Source organism: Talaromyces proteolyticus (genome assembly GCF_021365285.1).
Source record: "Talaromyces proteolyticus strain PMI_201 chromosome Unknown BGW36scaffold_10, whole genome shotgun sequence".
In the NCBI taxonomy this organism is placed as follows: domain Eukaryota; kingdom Fungi; phylum Ascomycota; class Eurotiomycetes; order Eurotiales; family Trichocomaceae; genus Talaromyces; species Talaromyces proteolyticus.
This window is the reverse complement of record NW_025764286.1, coordinates 1,970,140-1,983,500: the sequence shown is the minus strand read 5'-3', so window position 1 is coordinate 1,983,500 and position 13,361 is coordinate 1,970,140. Positions and strand designations below refer to the sequence as shown.

Below are 13,361 nucleotides of genomic sequence, written 5' to 3'. Positions count from 1 at the left end.
ATATTTATGATAGGCCAGTGGGTTGATAATCTTATTGCTTTTATTTTAATTGTAATTGTCAATTAACTACTTTTGTATGAGAGATCAAACGCCCTAAACCCTAACGGTTGTCCCGTTCTAGACAAGCTCAAGCGTTCCGCCGCGGGGCCGCATCTTACACCTCCGACAGCAGACCACGACAATCACCCAGACAGGCCGAACATCGAACTGCAGCTCGATTTCCGCGCACAGAAAAACGCAGTCACAATGGTCGACATCCTCCCCATCTCCTCCTTCCCCTCATACATCAACCTGCTCCCCTCCGTGCAAACCTGCAACATCACAAACCTCCCCGAAAACTACTTCCTAAAATACTACCTCTACCACGCGCTCACCTGGCCGCAACTCAGCTTCGTCGCAGTCGTACGACCCAAGGGCGGATATGGACGGAATAACCGTAATAACAAAACCGCCTTCCTACCGGGCGAAGAATACCCCAAGGTCGTGGGCTACGTGCTTGCCAAAATGGAGGAGGAGCCCTCCGACGGCGTGGCGCATGGTCACATTACCAGTCTGAGTGTGATGCGCACGCATCGCCGGCTGGGCATTGCAGAGCGGCTGATGCGGATGAGTCGTACGTGCCTGTCTCCCCTTTCCCCCTTCTTTTTTTCTTTTACACATGTGATTTTTGGGAGGCCCCGGCTGATAGGATACCAGAACGGGCAATGGCAGAGTCGCATCGCGCGCATTATGTTTCCCTGCATGTGCGTATGTCGAATAACGCCGCATTGCGCCTCTACCGTGACACGCTGGGCTTTGAGGTGGAGAAGGTGGAGAGTAAATATTATGCGGACGGCGAGGATGCGTATGCTATGCGCAACGATCTCAAGTCGATGTGGATCGATTGGTCGGAGGAAGAGGAAAAGGAGAAGAAAGACGCTGAAAACAAAAATGGGGATGGGGTAGATGGTCATGCTGATGAGGGCGAGGCGGTTGGGGAGTTGGGGAAGAGTGGGGAGGAGAAGGAGAAGGAGAAGATGATTCGGGTCAAGGTTGGTAGAGGGTTGGGCGTGGGTGATTTGGTGGAGAGGAATGAGGCTGCGACATCGAGTCGATAGGTGTGACTTGGTAACTTGGAGGTGGTAGACTAATGTAGGAATGTTTGGGGGGGGGTTGAAGCTAAGGTTGAATTGCAGCGCTAAAAATGATAGAATACTGAAATGCTATTCAAAATGTCCCAAAATATAATCATAATCCGTATCCATGGTCTCATTGCTCGTTGCTACGCTCTCTACCGTTCGCCTAGACTGTAGTCTCCTTCTAGCTCAAATGTATGTGGTTCTGGATCCGGAACTGTCACACTCACACCACTTTCCTGTCTCATGCCAGCACCCCAAGACACACCAGTACCAGCATCAGGGCGCACACGTGTGGGCGACGATTCCTGTACTGGTTGGGGGTACGTTGGCCTCGGAAGAGGGTGATTCGAGACATTCCCCGTTGACTGCAACGAGGTCGTAGAGGTTAATGACACTGACGACGCTGCTTCAGGAGTTATTTGCCGAGTCAGGCCAGCGGCGATACCGGTGGTTTGCTTGCCCTGTTTCTTGGCGAGTTTCTTCTGCTTCTTTTCGTGCTCTTTGTAGGATTTTTGGATCTCTTTGATTTTCTGCTTGTTGGCCTTTTGGATGTCCTTGGCTTTGGCGCGTTGCGCATTCGCCCATGCTTTGGCTGCTTCGTGCGGGTTTACTGCTGGTGCTGGTGCTGGCGGTGGTGCAGGCCGGGTCTCGACTGGCATGGGCTCACTTACCGCACGGTTTAGCGAGGTTGGCGAGGTTGGCGAGATTGGTGACGAGGTTAGTACTTCTTTATCGATTCCATCGTCAAAGTTTGAAATGGACCGGTCGATCGGGGATGGCGCTACATTTACTAGCGACGCAGTATTGACCGGCGGCGGCGGTCGTTGCTGTCGTTGCAGTTTTCTAGCCCGTCTAATCCTTTGCAAGTCACGAAGTTCTCGCTTCGCGCGGCGGTCTGTTTCACGGAACGTCTGTCGTAGAAGTTTGGCTTCTTCTCTGATTGCTACACGCCGCTCTTCCCGCTGCTTTTCATCCTGCGGCGAATCCCACCGCCCCCAAGAGCCTCTTTGCGGGATCGACGTGCCTATCCGTGGTAAGAGAAACCGAGAATCACGACGTGTTTGCTGTAAAACCCGGAGATGACCGCGCAGGCCAACTGCAGCACTGTGGAGTTCGTGATGATGGTAATCATCTAGGGAGATTAGCTGTGCGCGCACTGCGGCAAGATCATCAGGCTCCAGTTCAGCTGTGGTGGAGATGGTGTCGATTGATGAAAGCGAGTCATTCGAGCCAATCGATGATGCATTGGAAGCCGTGGACGATCGACGAGCAGAAGGCTGTTGCAAGTTTACGTGGTTGACTGATCGAGAATCCCAGTCATCTGTCTGTTCACGCGGCGACTGTGATGACGAAGAATTCCGAGTCATTCCGGTAGCCCAATGGCTTAGACGATCCCCCGCTTGCTCGATTTTTCGACCTTGATATAGTGCTGCTTCTTCAATTCTTCTTCCATGTGCCAGGGCGTTGTTTTCCAATCGTTTGCTATACTGTTCTATTTGCCTCGAGCGCTGCAGTGCGCTTTCTTCGATTGATCTACCATACTCCTGTGCCTGGGCGCTTATTTTCTCTGCATATTGCTGAGCTCGCATACTCATTTGATTGGCCCAGCTGATTGGATTGGATGCCCATGAATTCATCGATTGATAAGGGCTGTAGGGATAAGCCTTGGCTATGGATACTTGGTTAGCGTGTCCAGGCCCTGGGCTGACAGTTATACCCGCTGCAGACGTAGGGGAAACTGCGACAGCTGAATGTCGATTCTGTTGCACAAATGCCGTAGGACTCTTAGCAAGCGGCACAGGTCTCCGCGGGATTGTATATGGAGGAAATTCTGTAGACACCGGGATCGGCGCGTCAAAAGACGGAGTGCGAACCGGAGTCAGACGGCTTTGACTAGCCTCTGTAGCTTGAGGGTAGCAGTTCGGACACAGCGGCGAGACTGGGCCAGTTTCCAAATCGGCGATATACACCCATGTAATGTAGGTTCCGCGAGGATTGAAAAAATACTCATTCCATTCATTAATGACGGCATCAAGACGAGCACATCGCTCATCGTCCGTCTCTTGCGGGCGATCCTTTCGATCTCGCTCGATCTCTGCTCGAACCCGTCGATGAAGACGCGTTGAGGACGCTGCCGGACCGAGATGGGCTGGGAATGCAAAATTGAGAAATGTATCCCAATCATGTTGGTTGATGTCGGCCGCTCGGGTGTTCCAGCAGCGTGGTCTTCGGGGGAAATCCTTCCCTTGACTACGAGCGTATATAGTTAAATGGTGAACCAAGGTATCGCGCTTTTCGTCGCCTGAGGGCGACTGTGACTGGCCGCGCTCAGCAAAATAGCCCGTTGCCGATGCGAAATGGGCGGGCTGTCGCGCTGATGAACTTTCTGGTTGCGGCGACGGTGAAGCAGCCGTGGGGGCAGGTGGTGTAATAGACGAAGCTGGTGTGTCACTGTCATTCAAGCGAACAGCGGAGAAGGAAGTCTCTAATTGATGGGCATCACTGGAGGTCGTCGTCGTCGTCGTCGTAGTAGTAGTTACACTATCAAAAGGCTGGGGTTCGCTGGTTGCCCTTCTACTCTCGTCCGCAGCAGCAGGAGTGATATTGTCATTACTGGAAGCTTGCTGCAAAGGGTCGATGGCAGAGTAGGGCGGAGGAGCTTCGTCATCGTATTCATGGTCCATTGTGCTCGGCTGAGACAGAGCAGGTTGGGCTGCTCTCCACAGAATAGATACTGGTGTTGTTCCAGTTATTTATGATTCATTCCACCCGAACGAATAATCGACGAGAAGTAATTGGCGACTGTGATAGATAAGAATCACAAGACAAGAAGAAGTCTGGAGACGTCAAGTTAGATTGACATAACTAAGGAACATCAAGGTGGGGGCAGCAACAGCCAACGGATAAGATAAATTTGGTAAATTTAGTAAGGCGTAAAATGTTGCAGCCTGCTCGTTGTATGATATGATTAATGGCCCGATGCGGTCGGCACAGCCTAGCCAAGCCCGACAAAGCCGGTGAGGATACAAGCTGCTTTTCTGGTTTCTTTGTTCTGCGGTCGGGGATAATATCGAAATAAAAACAGATCGTCATAGGCAGACTGTAGGTAATATAACGATAATAATGTGATTGTCGCCCCCACAAGCCTAACTTGTACGGAAAATAGACTGCCGCAACATGATTGGCTGGCTCGTGTACAATGGACTGCTTGCTTATATTGAAGTAAATATTGCATATATCAATTGGTTACAGTGGATCACAGTAGATTACTAGTATTAATGTTGGTGAATAAATATAGTCATGCTCGATATCGGCAGATATTAATATATGGACTCCTCTATCTGGACCCAGCAGAGTGACTGTACACAAATGCAGTAAATGTTAGACTACCATGCATCTCCCCAGCCATCTTCCTCCGCCTCTTTAGGCTTCGTATTAATCACCTTAGCAGGTGCAGCAGGCTTCGATGATCGCGCCGTCGACGTTTTCGATGCCGCCGAAGAACGCGCGGGGAGCCCCTTGGAAGTAGCAGATTTGTTCAATCCCTTGGGAAGAGCCTTGCTTGCCTTAGCCTTTGACTGTGCCGCCAGCCACCCTGCAAAATCGGGTTCGCCGCCATCATCATACGGCACTGCCACTGCGGGGGCCGGGGTCGGTGTTGGACTGGAGGTTGTGTCGAAGAAGGTCTCTTCCTCGTCTGCCTTGCCCTCCTCTTGATCCCATGCATCGGCACCCCATGCGTCGTCGTAGTCTCCATCGTCGACATCGTCTGCTGCCGTCGTCTGCGTCGTCACATTATCGGATGATGCTCGCACCATGGGCGCCGCCACGGTTCGTAGATGAGAGGAAGTATATTGGGGAGAGTCTACGACGGGGGTTTTCGTCGTTGATTGAGGTACGGATGAAGGACGGACGGGTTCGGGAACTGCCAGTGTATTCCCGTTGCTAGTAGGCTCGATCTCGCCTTTTGCAGTGGTGATTTTGTTGGTGAACGACGAAATCGCCCATCCAGCCCATGATGTATCACTTGATGTGCCAATGCGCGCTGCATTGGTGTTGTTCGCGGCAGACCCGTCATTTACACTCGGGGGAGGTATTATGGTGTCGGCCATGGTGCTGCTGTATTTGCGAACACGCTGTAGAAACAGGTCGAGAGTTTTGTTTGCTTGGTCGCGCACGAGTCTAGACTGGATTAATAAAGGGCAACAAACTCAAAAAAGATAGACTCACTTTTCCTTATCTAGCAAAGCAGGACATAAAGCGGGCAAGACCTTGCCAGCACAGTCATCCTCTGAGTAAGAATCTATCGTGGCTGCAAAGGCCAGCAAGCCAGCGTTACGCGCATGTACGAATGGATCCCTCACAGAGCGAGAAAACGCTGCTATAAGCACCTTTGTCCTTGTCTAGCCCATAACCAGTCAGTTGCAAGAATATCACATAACAGTGGCGAAACGCACATTTTGAGAAAGATTCTTCGCGATCTTTCCTAGACAAATCGTAGTGTTTGTACGAATGCCTGGCTGTTCATCGTTTGCAGTACGGGCTAAAAATCGGAGTAACTCCCCATTAATCACACGGTCAGATAATTTACCGATAACAGTCAACACGGCCTTGACAGTCTGCTCTCGAACGACAGGAGCAGCATCGGTGAATCCGGAAGTCTACTATTGTGAGAATGGCTTCCTTTAGTCGACATGGTTCTCTACTTACCATTTGTGGGAAGATCTTGTCAGTTACAAGCTTTTGCGGTAGTCGATCGATCATCAAGGGTAGATTGTCCAGCAAACTGACCCGCAGAGCACGGTCTGGGTTAGCGAATAGTCGGACAATAACAGGCGTTAATCGTGATGCGAATTCGTCATCTGTCAGCTTCGTGCCGATTTTGACAACAGCAGTAAGAACCTTGGGACCACCGCCGCCAAATTCCACCGACTTCAGGAGTTCAGGTAGCACCTTCATTTTGAAGAACTCTTCCGGGAAATCTTCAGATAGATGATCCAATTCACTATAACTCCGGTCAGAAATTAATTCTAAATAGGAAACTACGGGACTGCAACTCACTTAATAAACTCCTCTCTTTCCGCCTCATTTTTCAACCCCAAACTTTCAATATCGTCGCTTAAACGAATCAATGGCGTCTCGAAAAACCCGCCAATCTTCTTTCCTTGGTCAACGAAATTCGCAGCACTGAGCCGTATTTTAGGGTTCGCTGTGCACAATCTCCGATAGCTCTGATGCATACTCGGTGGTACATTGGTCGTCTTCCCGACTTGATCTGATCCTGAAAAGCTTCCATTAAAGACTTCATATATCAGAATTCCCAACCCGTATGAATCCACAGCAGCTAATGGGTTCCGCTTTATCGCCTCCCAGCCTCCTTTGCTGATCTCCGGAGGGGTGTAGCGTGCAGAGTCGGGAACAAGGCTGCCATATGTCTGTGTCTGCGTTAGTAGCTAGTCTTCTAGAAGGAAGCATTTTAACGCACGTAGATAATTGCTTCGTCATCATTCATTGAACTTAGTATATCGAATCCTCCTAGCTTCCACTCTCCACTCTCACTTGTGTATACAGACGAAACTCGCACGGCGCCGTGCACAGAAGCCGCGTCCTCGTTAATGAATTTGAGTGTCGACTATAATACCCCATTAGCAGTGCCTTCCTTGCATCAAATCCTTTGATCTGATAACCCACAGAGATGGTATAGAGTCCCCATTTAGCAGTTTCCTCGCTAATACTCTTTCGCTTCACATTCCAGGAAAGCGGCGTAACCCTCTCTGTGACAATGTATATATGTGACTCGGTCTACGACACCACGTATCAGCGCGAACACACCTTTACTCCCACACTTATAAAAAGCATACCTCAATCGTGTCCAGCACTTTCACGACTCCGGGATGTCTCAGTGTGCGGAACTTGCGCATCGCGTTTTTCGCCAGGGGAAGTCGAGACCGATTCGAATTGGCGTCGAATGTGAAGACGCTACAGTTTGAGCCATCGTCCTATTTTGTAGCGTCAGTAGATGTCCACAACAACAAATAACATTTCAGACGCACCCTTTTGGTGGCGTTATGTAGGGTCCACAGAGCATCGCTGCTATCCACCCTGTCTCCAAGCGAAAAAGGAAGAGAGCTCCCCTTCGCTATTGCCGAGGCGACGGCTGACTTCAAAAAGTCCATGGTATGGGTATATTAGGTATTGCTCGTTCTCAGTGTTCGTGCCTGAATGTGGTCGGCCACGTTGTCACTAAATGCTAATGCGGCCGGCGGAAGTTGGTTCGCGAAAAGGGCAATCATTAAACAACAGCGCTTATTAAAAGGGGGTGTCGCATAGTTTTGGAACAGAAGAAATACGTGTCGCTGCTGGCTCGGCTATACAGAGCACTGTGTCGGAAACTGCCAACAGCGAAGAGAAGTTGAAGTAGGAATTAGGCACACAGCATAAAATAATCATCATCACAATCATCCACGCTGCGCCGAGGGGCTCTGCGCTATCAGTCGCTGATCCCGGCCTTGGCGTCATGGAGAATATCCGCTTGGCTGTATCGGGCTTAGTGTGCTCCACCTGGCGACGGACCTTGAAATGACAGAAGAATGTTCTTTCTCTCCCTCTCTCTACTACCTACTCCAGCTTGATAAACCTGTAAGTTGCTTCATCTTTTCTATCTCGACATTATACACCACGCACCATTCTCCAGTGATGTCAACTTGGTAAAAGGTCAGACTACCAAACAAGCTCAAAGACAAGGAAAGCGCGGTCCCTCTTGAAGGGGCTGTCTCTACTACAAACCCCTCCTACACAATCCCATCAAGAGCGATAGAGAGTGAAGACTATTTCCACTCAGAATGCTTTCTGAAAGCGCGCACTTGGATTTTCAACCAGAACAACGCAGGCACCATCGTGCTGCTCGCAGGGGGTGAATCGTGTCGGAAAGATCTCATCTTGGAGTCCAAGTGTATAACAAAAACAAATGTTTGTGCAAACAAACAAACTGCCGCATTAATGGGGTTCCTGGCCAGCTGCTCTTCCATGATGGTTCAATAGGAACTAATGGCGTCGGCAGACATGGCTGTTCTATCGTACGGAGATTCAGTCCCGCGAATCTATTCTGCTCGGGGATTGCAGGACGGTCGGTTTTAGATTCAGCACCGCAAGGAGTGGATTGCTGTTTTCCTTGTCATGGGCTGAGAATGATGTCCAAAATAAATCAAAACTTGAAAAGACCTGAGGAGAATATCATCCTAACGCTATTTCCCTATGCCCTTCCGCTTGATGATCTTGTTCACTTCTTGCTCCGGTTTTTTGCTATTTTTGATTGTGTGCTGATTACTTGATAGGTAAATTCCTAGGATTAACGATATACAATGGTATAGATTCGTGGATAGCGTTCAAATTGTTACCAGTTACATATACATGTATGATTAGTGAATGCACTTAGTTGACAAGTTTCTGGTTTTTAAACTATTTTTAAATACTCAGCAGGTTACCACCCAGTGATTATTAGTATTTCCTGTTAAAGTAGAATTCAACCTCCCACTACTCGCTAGCTTGTTGAAACTACCATCCCGCGGATACATAAATGCAACAAGTGATCGCAGCTCATTCAGTCTCAAGACACATCTATTGAATAGACAGAGTGTTGAAGCGAGACTCCGTTGTCAATAACAAACCACTACCAGCTTACTAACTCTCCTATCGAGATTGTATCCATGCCAGATTCAACTAATGCACTAGCAAAACCTATGTTCTTGCATGAATATCGAATGTTCCGCGGCCACTTCAACAAAGAAACCATTTCCAGAGATACCATTCCTGGATTGAAAGCATCAGCCGTAAGTCCTCCCCATATCGCCGTCCTCATAATAGGATAAAATTGAATCGGCGACGCGGTCACCAATAGACCCGAGATGAACAACGCATTGAGCCATGACCTAAATATCAATGATTTGGCACCGTGCTCCAATGTCAAGCCGAGGAGTTTGGTGGAGCTATGTCAATACGGCTGGAAAAGACCCAACTTTCAAAAGCGTCGGAAACTTGAGACATCCCTTGATGAGGTTATTTGGCCCATTGCTCATTTAGTATCTTCAGGTGTCTCGGTGGATTGGGGTCCGGCGGCCGCAGATGGAGGTGTTTGAGCCGGCACATGAGGGGCCATCTGTGGCATGGGACTGTAGTTATTTCCAGGTCCACGGTGTTGATGAGGTGGATAGTGCTGGGACTGATGAGGGCTGGAGGCGTAATGAGGTTGCTGTGGATAGCCGCGAGGGGGAACTATAGAAGCTGGGTTAATTTGTAGAAAGACCAACAAGGACAAGTAACTTACCATGGCCGGGTTGCTGTGGTGCATACATTGGCTGTCCGTGTTGGCCAGGGTTCATAAACATTACTGGTTGAGGCGGCTGACCAGGCTGGGAGCCTTGATGCATCATCATAGGCGCTGTCCGACTGGGACTTGGGTATCCACTGTGCGGCTGCGGTGGAGGACCACCATGCTGCGGATAAGCGTATGTTGGGTTAGGAGAATACATTTGCATATGAGGGTTGTATTGCGCGTTCATTCCCTGGGGAACCCCCATGTAGGGTCCGCTTGACGGCTGTTGTACCATCATTGGTGCGGTCATTCCATTTTGAATATTGGCAAATTGAGGTCCACCAGGATACTGGCGCATGTTTCCAGGCTGAGAGCCTTGGTTGGCATAAAACTGAGGCAGCGGCTGACCAAAGGCCAACTGGGCATGCGAACCCATAGGCGACGGATAAGCATGCGGCAATCGGGGTGATGGGAACATGTGCGAAGTTGATGCAGACAATTGCATGCGGTGAGGATCATCGAAGTGGGGGGTAGGTTGTTGCTGGTGAAGATGAGGAGGGCCATGGAGAGGGCCCCCGGTAGAAGTCGCGTTTTGATTGCTTTGTTGAGCATGGAAATGGGCTTGTCCATGAGGAGGGACATTCGGATTTGAAGCAGAACGGCTCTGAGGTGATATTAGCGACGGTGTAGTCTTGAACATGTCCCTGAAAGTCTTCTCTTGGTTTCCGGGTGCCACGTCCCAAGTGGGAGCGGTTCGGTACGGCGGTGGAATCCCGCCGTTAAAAGTGAAGTCTTTATCCTTTTGTTCCTCCGCTTCCTTCCTCAGTCGCTCCATAGGGGAGCATTGGTCCTTCAAGGATGGCCGTTCAGCTGCAGGGAGAGGCTTTTTGTTGCCAAAAAAGGCAGAAGGTGTACTAGCACGAGAAACAGATCGACCACGGGTGCTTAATTGTGGGCTAGCGGCAGCAGCCCCAGAGCCACCAGGAGTGAAGGTACTAGCCGCTGGATTAGGCTTGAATTCCATCGCCCGAACATTGAATTTACTGGACGTGGGAGTTTGCACTTTGGGATCATTCGAAGGACCCGACGGTGGAACGCGAACATCTTGAATAGGCAAAGGAGCAGGAACCCCTGCAAGGGCGCTCTTTTGTTGGCGATAATTATCTGCCAGTCGGTGGCCGAGAGTTCCCCGACCTCCATGGAATGTCTGAGACTGAATTCTTCCACCACCATGAGGTCCCTGAGGCGGGAACGCCTGGCGACCACGAGAGTAGTTTTGGCGATCGGCGGGTGCTGATGGAGGCACGGCACTCGTTCCGGTTTCATTACGAGGTGCCGCAGCTCGGACAGTTCCAGCCTTCTGCTCTACGGGGGGCGTAGTTGGTGTCCCAACTTTGGTGGTAGCTGCCTTTTCGTCGGCTTGGCGTTGCGCTCTCTCGATTATTTGTTCCTGCTTTCCTGGGTCCTTCGCTAGGATGGGAACGAGGTCTTTGGGAACAGGAGTTGCGAGTTTGAAGTTTTGCGAAAACTTCATCAGCTCATTCAGCTTAACAGTACGGTCATGAGATGCCTGGTTACGGCGACGTTCTTGCATTTTCATCTTTTCGTTATTGGCGAATTGACGGAAGTGATCGAGAACCTCTGTTTCCACATTTGACGTAGCATTCTCAGCGGCTCCAGGGCGTTTAGTGGGTGCATTGGAGACTGGGGCGGCTGCCTTCTTCTCCGGGGCCTTTGATTGAGATGGGGCAGCGGTCTTTGTCAAGGTCTCAGATGATGCGGTTGGCTTCGACAGTGCCGAGTCCTTTGGTGCAGCATCGGGCTTAGCAAGTTGAGCAGATATGATGGCTGGGTCAGAAACAGCTGGAGAAATGGTAGGTGGTTGTTGAACAGGCGGTCGTCGTCCCGGTGGTGTATACGTATTGGGTTGGCCAGACTGCAATGGTGGAAAAGAGGCTTCTTCACGACGAACTCCACTGTACTTGTCTTCCTCATCATGATCATCGCCTTCAAACGCGTGGCCACGCTCTTCTCTCAAGTGTGGGTTGTCCGTCTGCGTGCCCTCAATCTCACGAGCTATTCGGGCGGCTTCTGCCTCTCTCCTCCTGTATGACGGATCGTTACGGTTAATACGCGTGGTGTAGAGATTCTCGTCATAACTAGTTGTGGCACCGAAAAGACGCGCATTTACTTCGAATTGGTCCCAGTCGCCAGTCTGGGCGCTCTCGAGATGCATGTCCACGGATGGATCTGTTGAGCTTGGTTCCCAACGCTGCAAATTTCTTTCCCGCATTGCAAGGCTCCCCGAAATGTCAGTGTCGGTACGGAATCCAGTCGTAGGGCCTGTTGTATTGTCAGTACTAAAGGCACACAAGCAGGGCTCCAAGTATTCCTACCGTTTGATTCCTTGGCCATGATTTCTGACGTAGTGACATTGGCCACTGTGATATCAGCAATATCCTTTAAATCGAAGGTCATACTGTAATCAGGAGATGCGCCAACGAATGGGCTAGCCGAATCACTTAGTCCATTGGCGCGAGGGTCCAGTTGACCACGATGAACCATTTTGAGAACAAACGCCGAATCACTAGATTGCAGTTCTGAAGATGAAAATATACCATTGAACGTATCACCAGTCTTCGTAATGACAGTTGCCGGAAGGCCCTGAGTGGATATTAGCTAATGAAAGCAAATTATTATCTCGTGGACATACGATGAAGCTTGTCAGTAGGAAGACAAGACGGTCATGGGCGTGTTGTTCTGGGGTATTGGATTCTCTGGAGGCCGTTGGTTTCGGGGACGGTGTCGACTTGATGTGGGAATTGTTGCCGTTCTGTTGCGAAGAAGATTTCTGAGTGAGAGGGTTTATGCCTTGAGTCCAGGCTTTCTGAGAATTGGAGCGCCTATGAATCAAGAAGGATTAGCGTCTTTTCTTCCAAGAGACAGATTCTTTCATAGGCCGCAGAGGTGGAATAGGATTGACTGTTGACAGCAATTGGAAGCCTTTATCAAGCAAACAAATGACACATGCTGGGTTTGATGTGAATTGTATTCTCAGCTCGCTCCCACTGCCTTTCAATCCGGCCAACCTCTGCCGCCGGAAGCCGTAAGTATTTTTGTGCAGAACCACGTACCTTTGACCCCCATCAACCGGGCTGCCAGACTGGCGCCTACCGGGTTCAGAGCCCTTCAAGCTTGCATTTGTCCTCAATGACTGCCGAGCACCGCCGTTGTTCTGTGAAGATGGAGGTAGATTGTTGCTACCAGCAGGGCCGTTGGCGGCTGGTGCAGAATTGACAGTCGAAGCCATTGAAATGGCGATTTGCAGACAAACGTCTGATACTCAAAAAAGAACCTGCCCACGTCGCAAAAGCAGGAAGGGGGGGATGGACGAGGCCACGACACACGCACACACCGCCCGCACGGATCGAATGAGGCAGCCTCTCTGCAGGGAAGGGAAAGGGGGGTTGGACTTTTTGGGCGGTGGCTGCAGCTCAATTCGAGATTGCAGACAAGACTGCGATAACGAGAAATAGAAAGAGGCAAAGGGAAAAGGGGGTAGAGGGCGAGGTTGAGACCGGCAGGGAAGCAGGACGTCTCAAAAAACAACAAATGGTGATGAGTGCTGTTAGCCTGTTGGGGGATGCGACTCAGAGAGGTAAGAGCGACTCCCAAACGAGGTTAGGACGGAGCCAGACTTGGCGGAGGAAGGAGCTGCTCTGGGCTCTTGCCGGGCGGCGATGCGGCTTGGCGCGCGACTGGGCCACAGTGGGGCGCGGCGCCTAGCCTGCTTGGGCACAGTGTCACTGGACCAGCCATACAGTATGCACTGCACTGTGGCATATAGCATATACAGTGTACCGCCGACTCAGCGCTAACTCGCCCTCTCTCACATCTATCGCCATAGGTCACACTGCAGGCACACCTATTAA

At 50.5% G+C, this 13,361-nt stretch overlaps 4 protein-coding genes across 4 annotated transcripts; 1 reads left to right on the top strand and 3 right to left on the bottom strand.

Moving 5' to 3' along the window:
- The first annotated feature begins 168 nt into the window (after nucleotides 1–168).
- On the top strand, nucleotides 169–1,231 carry BGW36DRAFT_386270 (N-terminal acetyltransferase A complex catalytic subunit ard1). The gene is made up of 2 exons (XM_046217002.1): nucleotides 169–613; nucleotides 697–1,231. The coding sequence occupies exons 1-2, from the start codon at nucleotides 247–249 to the stop codon at nucleotides 1,095–1,097; spliced, it is 768 nt and encodes a 255-aa protein (XP_046069152.1). The 5' UTR covers nucleotides 169–246; the 3' UTR covers nucleotides 1,098–1,231.
- A 711-nt stretch (nucleotides 1,232–1,942) lies between these two features.
- Nucleotides 1,943–3,802, bottom strand: BGW36DRAFT_302291 (uncharacterized protein; the record flags this gene model as incomplete). The annotated part of the gene is made up of 2 exons (XM_046211768.1): nucleotides 1,943–3,603; nucleotides 3,697–3,802. Coding segments are annotated over 2 exons (1,767 nt in total), but the record flags the coding sequence as incomplete, so codon positions are not given.
- A 548-nt stretch (nucleotides 3,803–4,350) lies between these two features.
- Nucleotides 4,351–7,572, bottom strand: BGW36DRAFT_347723 (kinase family protein). The gene is made up of 9 exons (XM_046213243.1): nucleotides 7,172–7,572; nucleotides 6,980–7,117; nucleotides 6,810–6,920; nucleotides 6,604–6,750; nucleotides 6,180–6,553; nucleotides 5,829–6,123; nucleotides 5,576–5,779; nucleotides 5,349–5,521; nucleotides 4,351–5,300 (listed from the first exon to the last, which is right to left on the bottom strand). The coding sequence occupies exons 1-9, from the start codon at nucleotides 7,292–7,294 to the stop codon at nucleotides 4,505–4,507; spliced, it is 2,361 nt and encodes a 786-aa protein (XP_046069150.1). The 5' UTR covers nucleotides 7,295–7,572; the 3' UTR covers nucleotides 4,351–4,504.
- Nucleotides 7,573–9,189: 1,617 nt separating this feature from the next.
- On the bottom strand, nucleotides 9,190–13,064 carry BGW36DRAFT_410382 (putative PAB1 binding protein; the record flags this gene model as incomplete). Its single annotated transcript, XM_046219135.1, has 5 exons — nucleotides 12,564–13,064; nucleotides 12,143–12,332; nucleotides 11,826–12,093; nucleotides 9,442–11,772; nucleotides 9,190–9,398 (listed from the first exon to the last, which is right to left on the bottom strand). Exons 1-5 carry the CDS (start codon nucleotides 12,737–12,739, stop codon nucleotides 9,190–9,192), a joined length of 3,174 nt encoding a protein of 1,057 aa, XP_046069149.1. The 5' UTR covers nucleotides 12,740–13,064.
- Nucleotides 13,065–13,361: the final 297 nt, after the last annotated feature.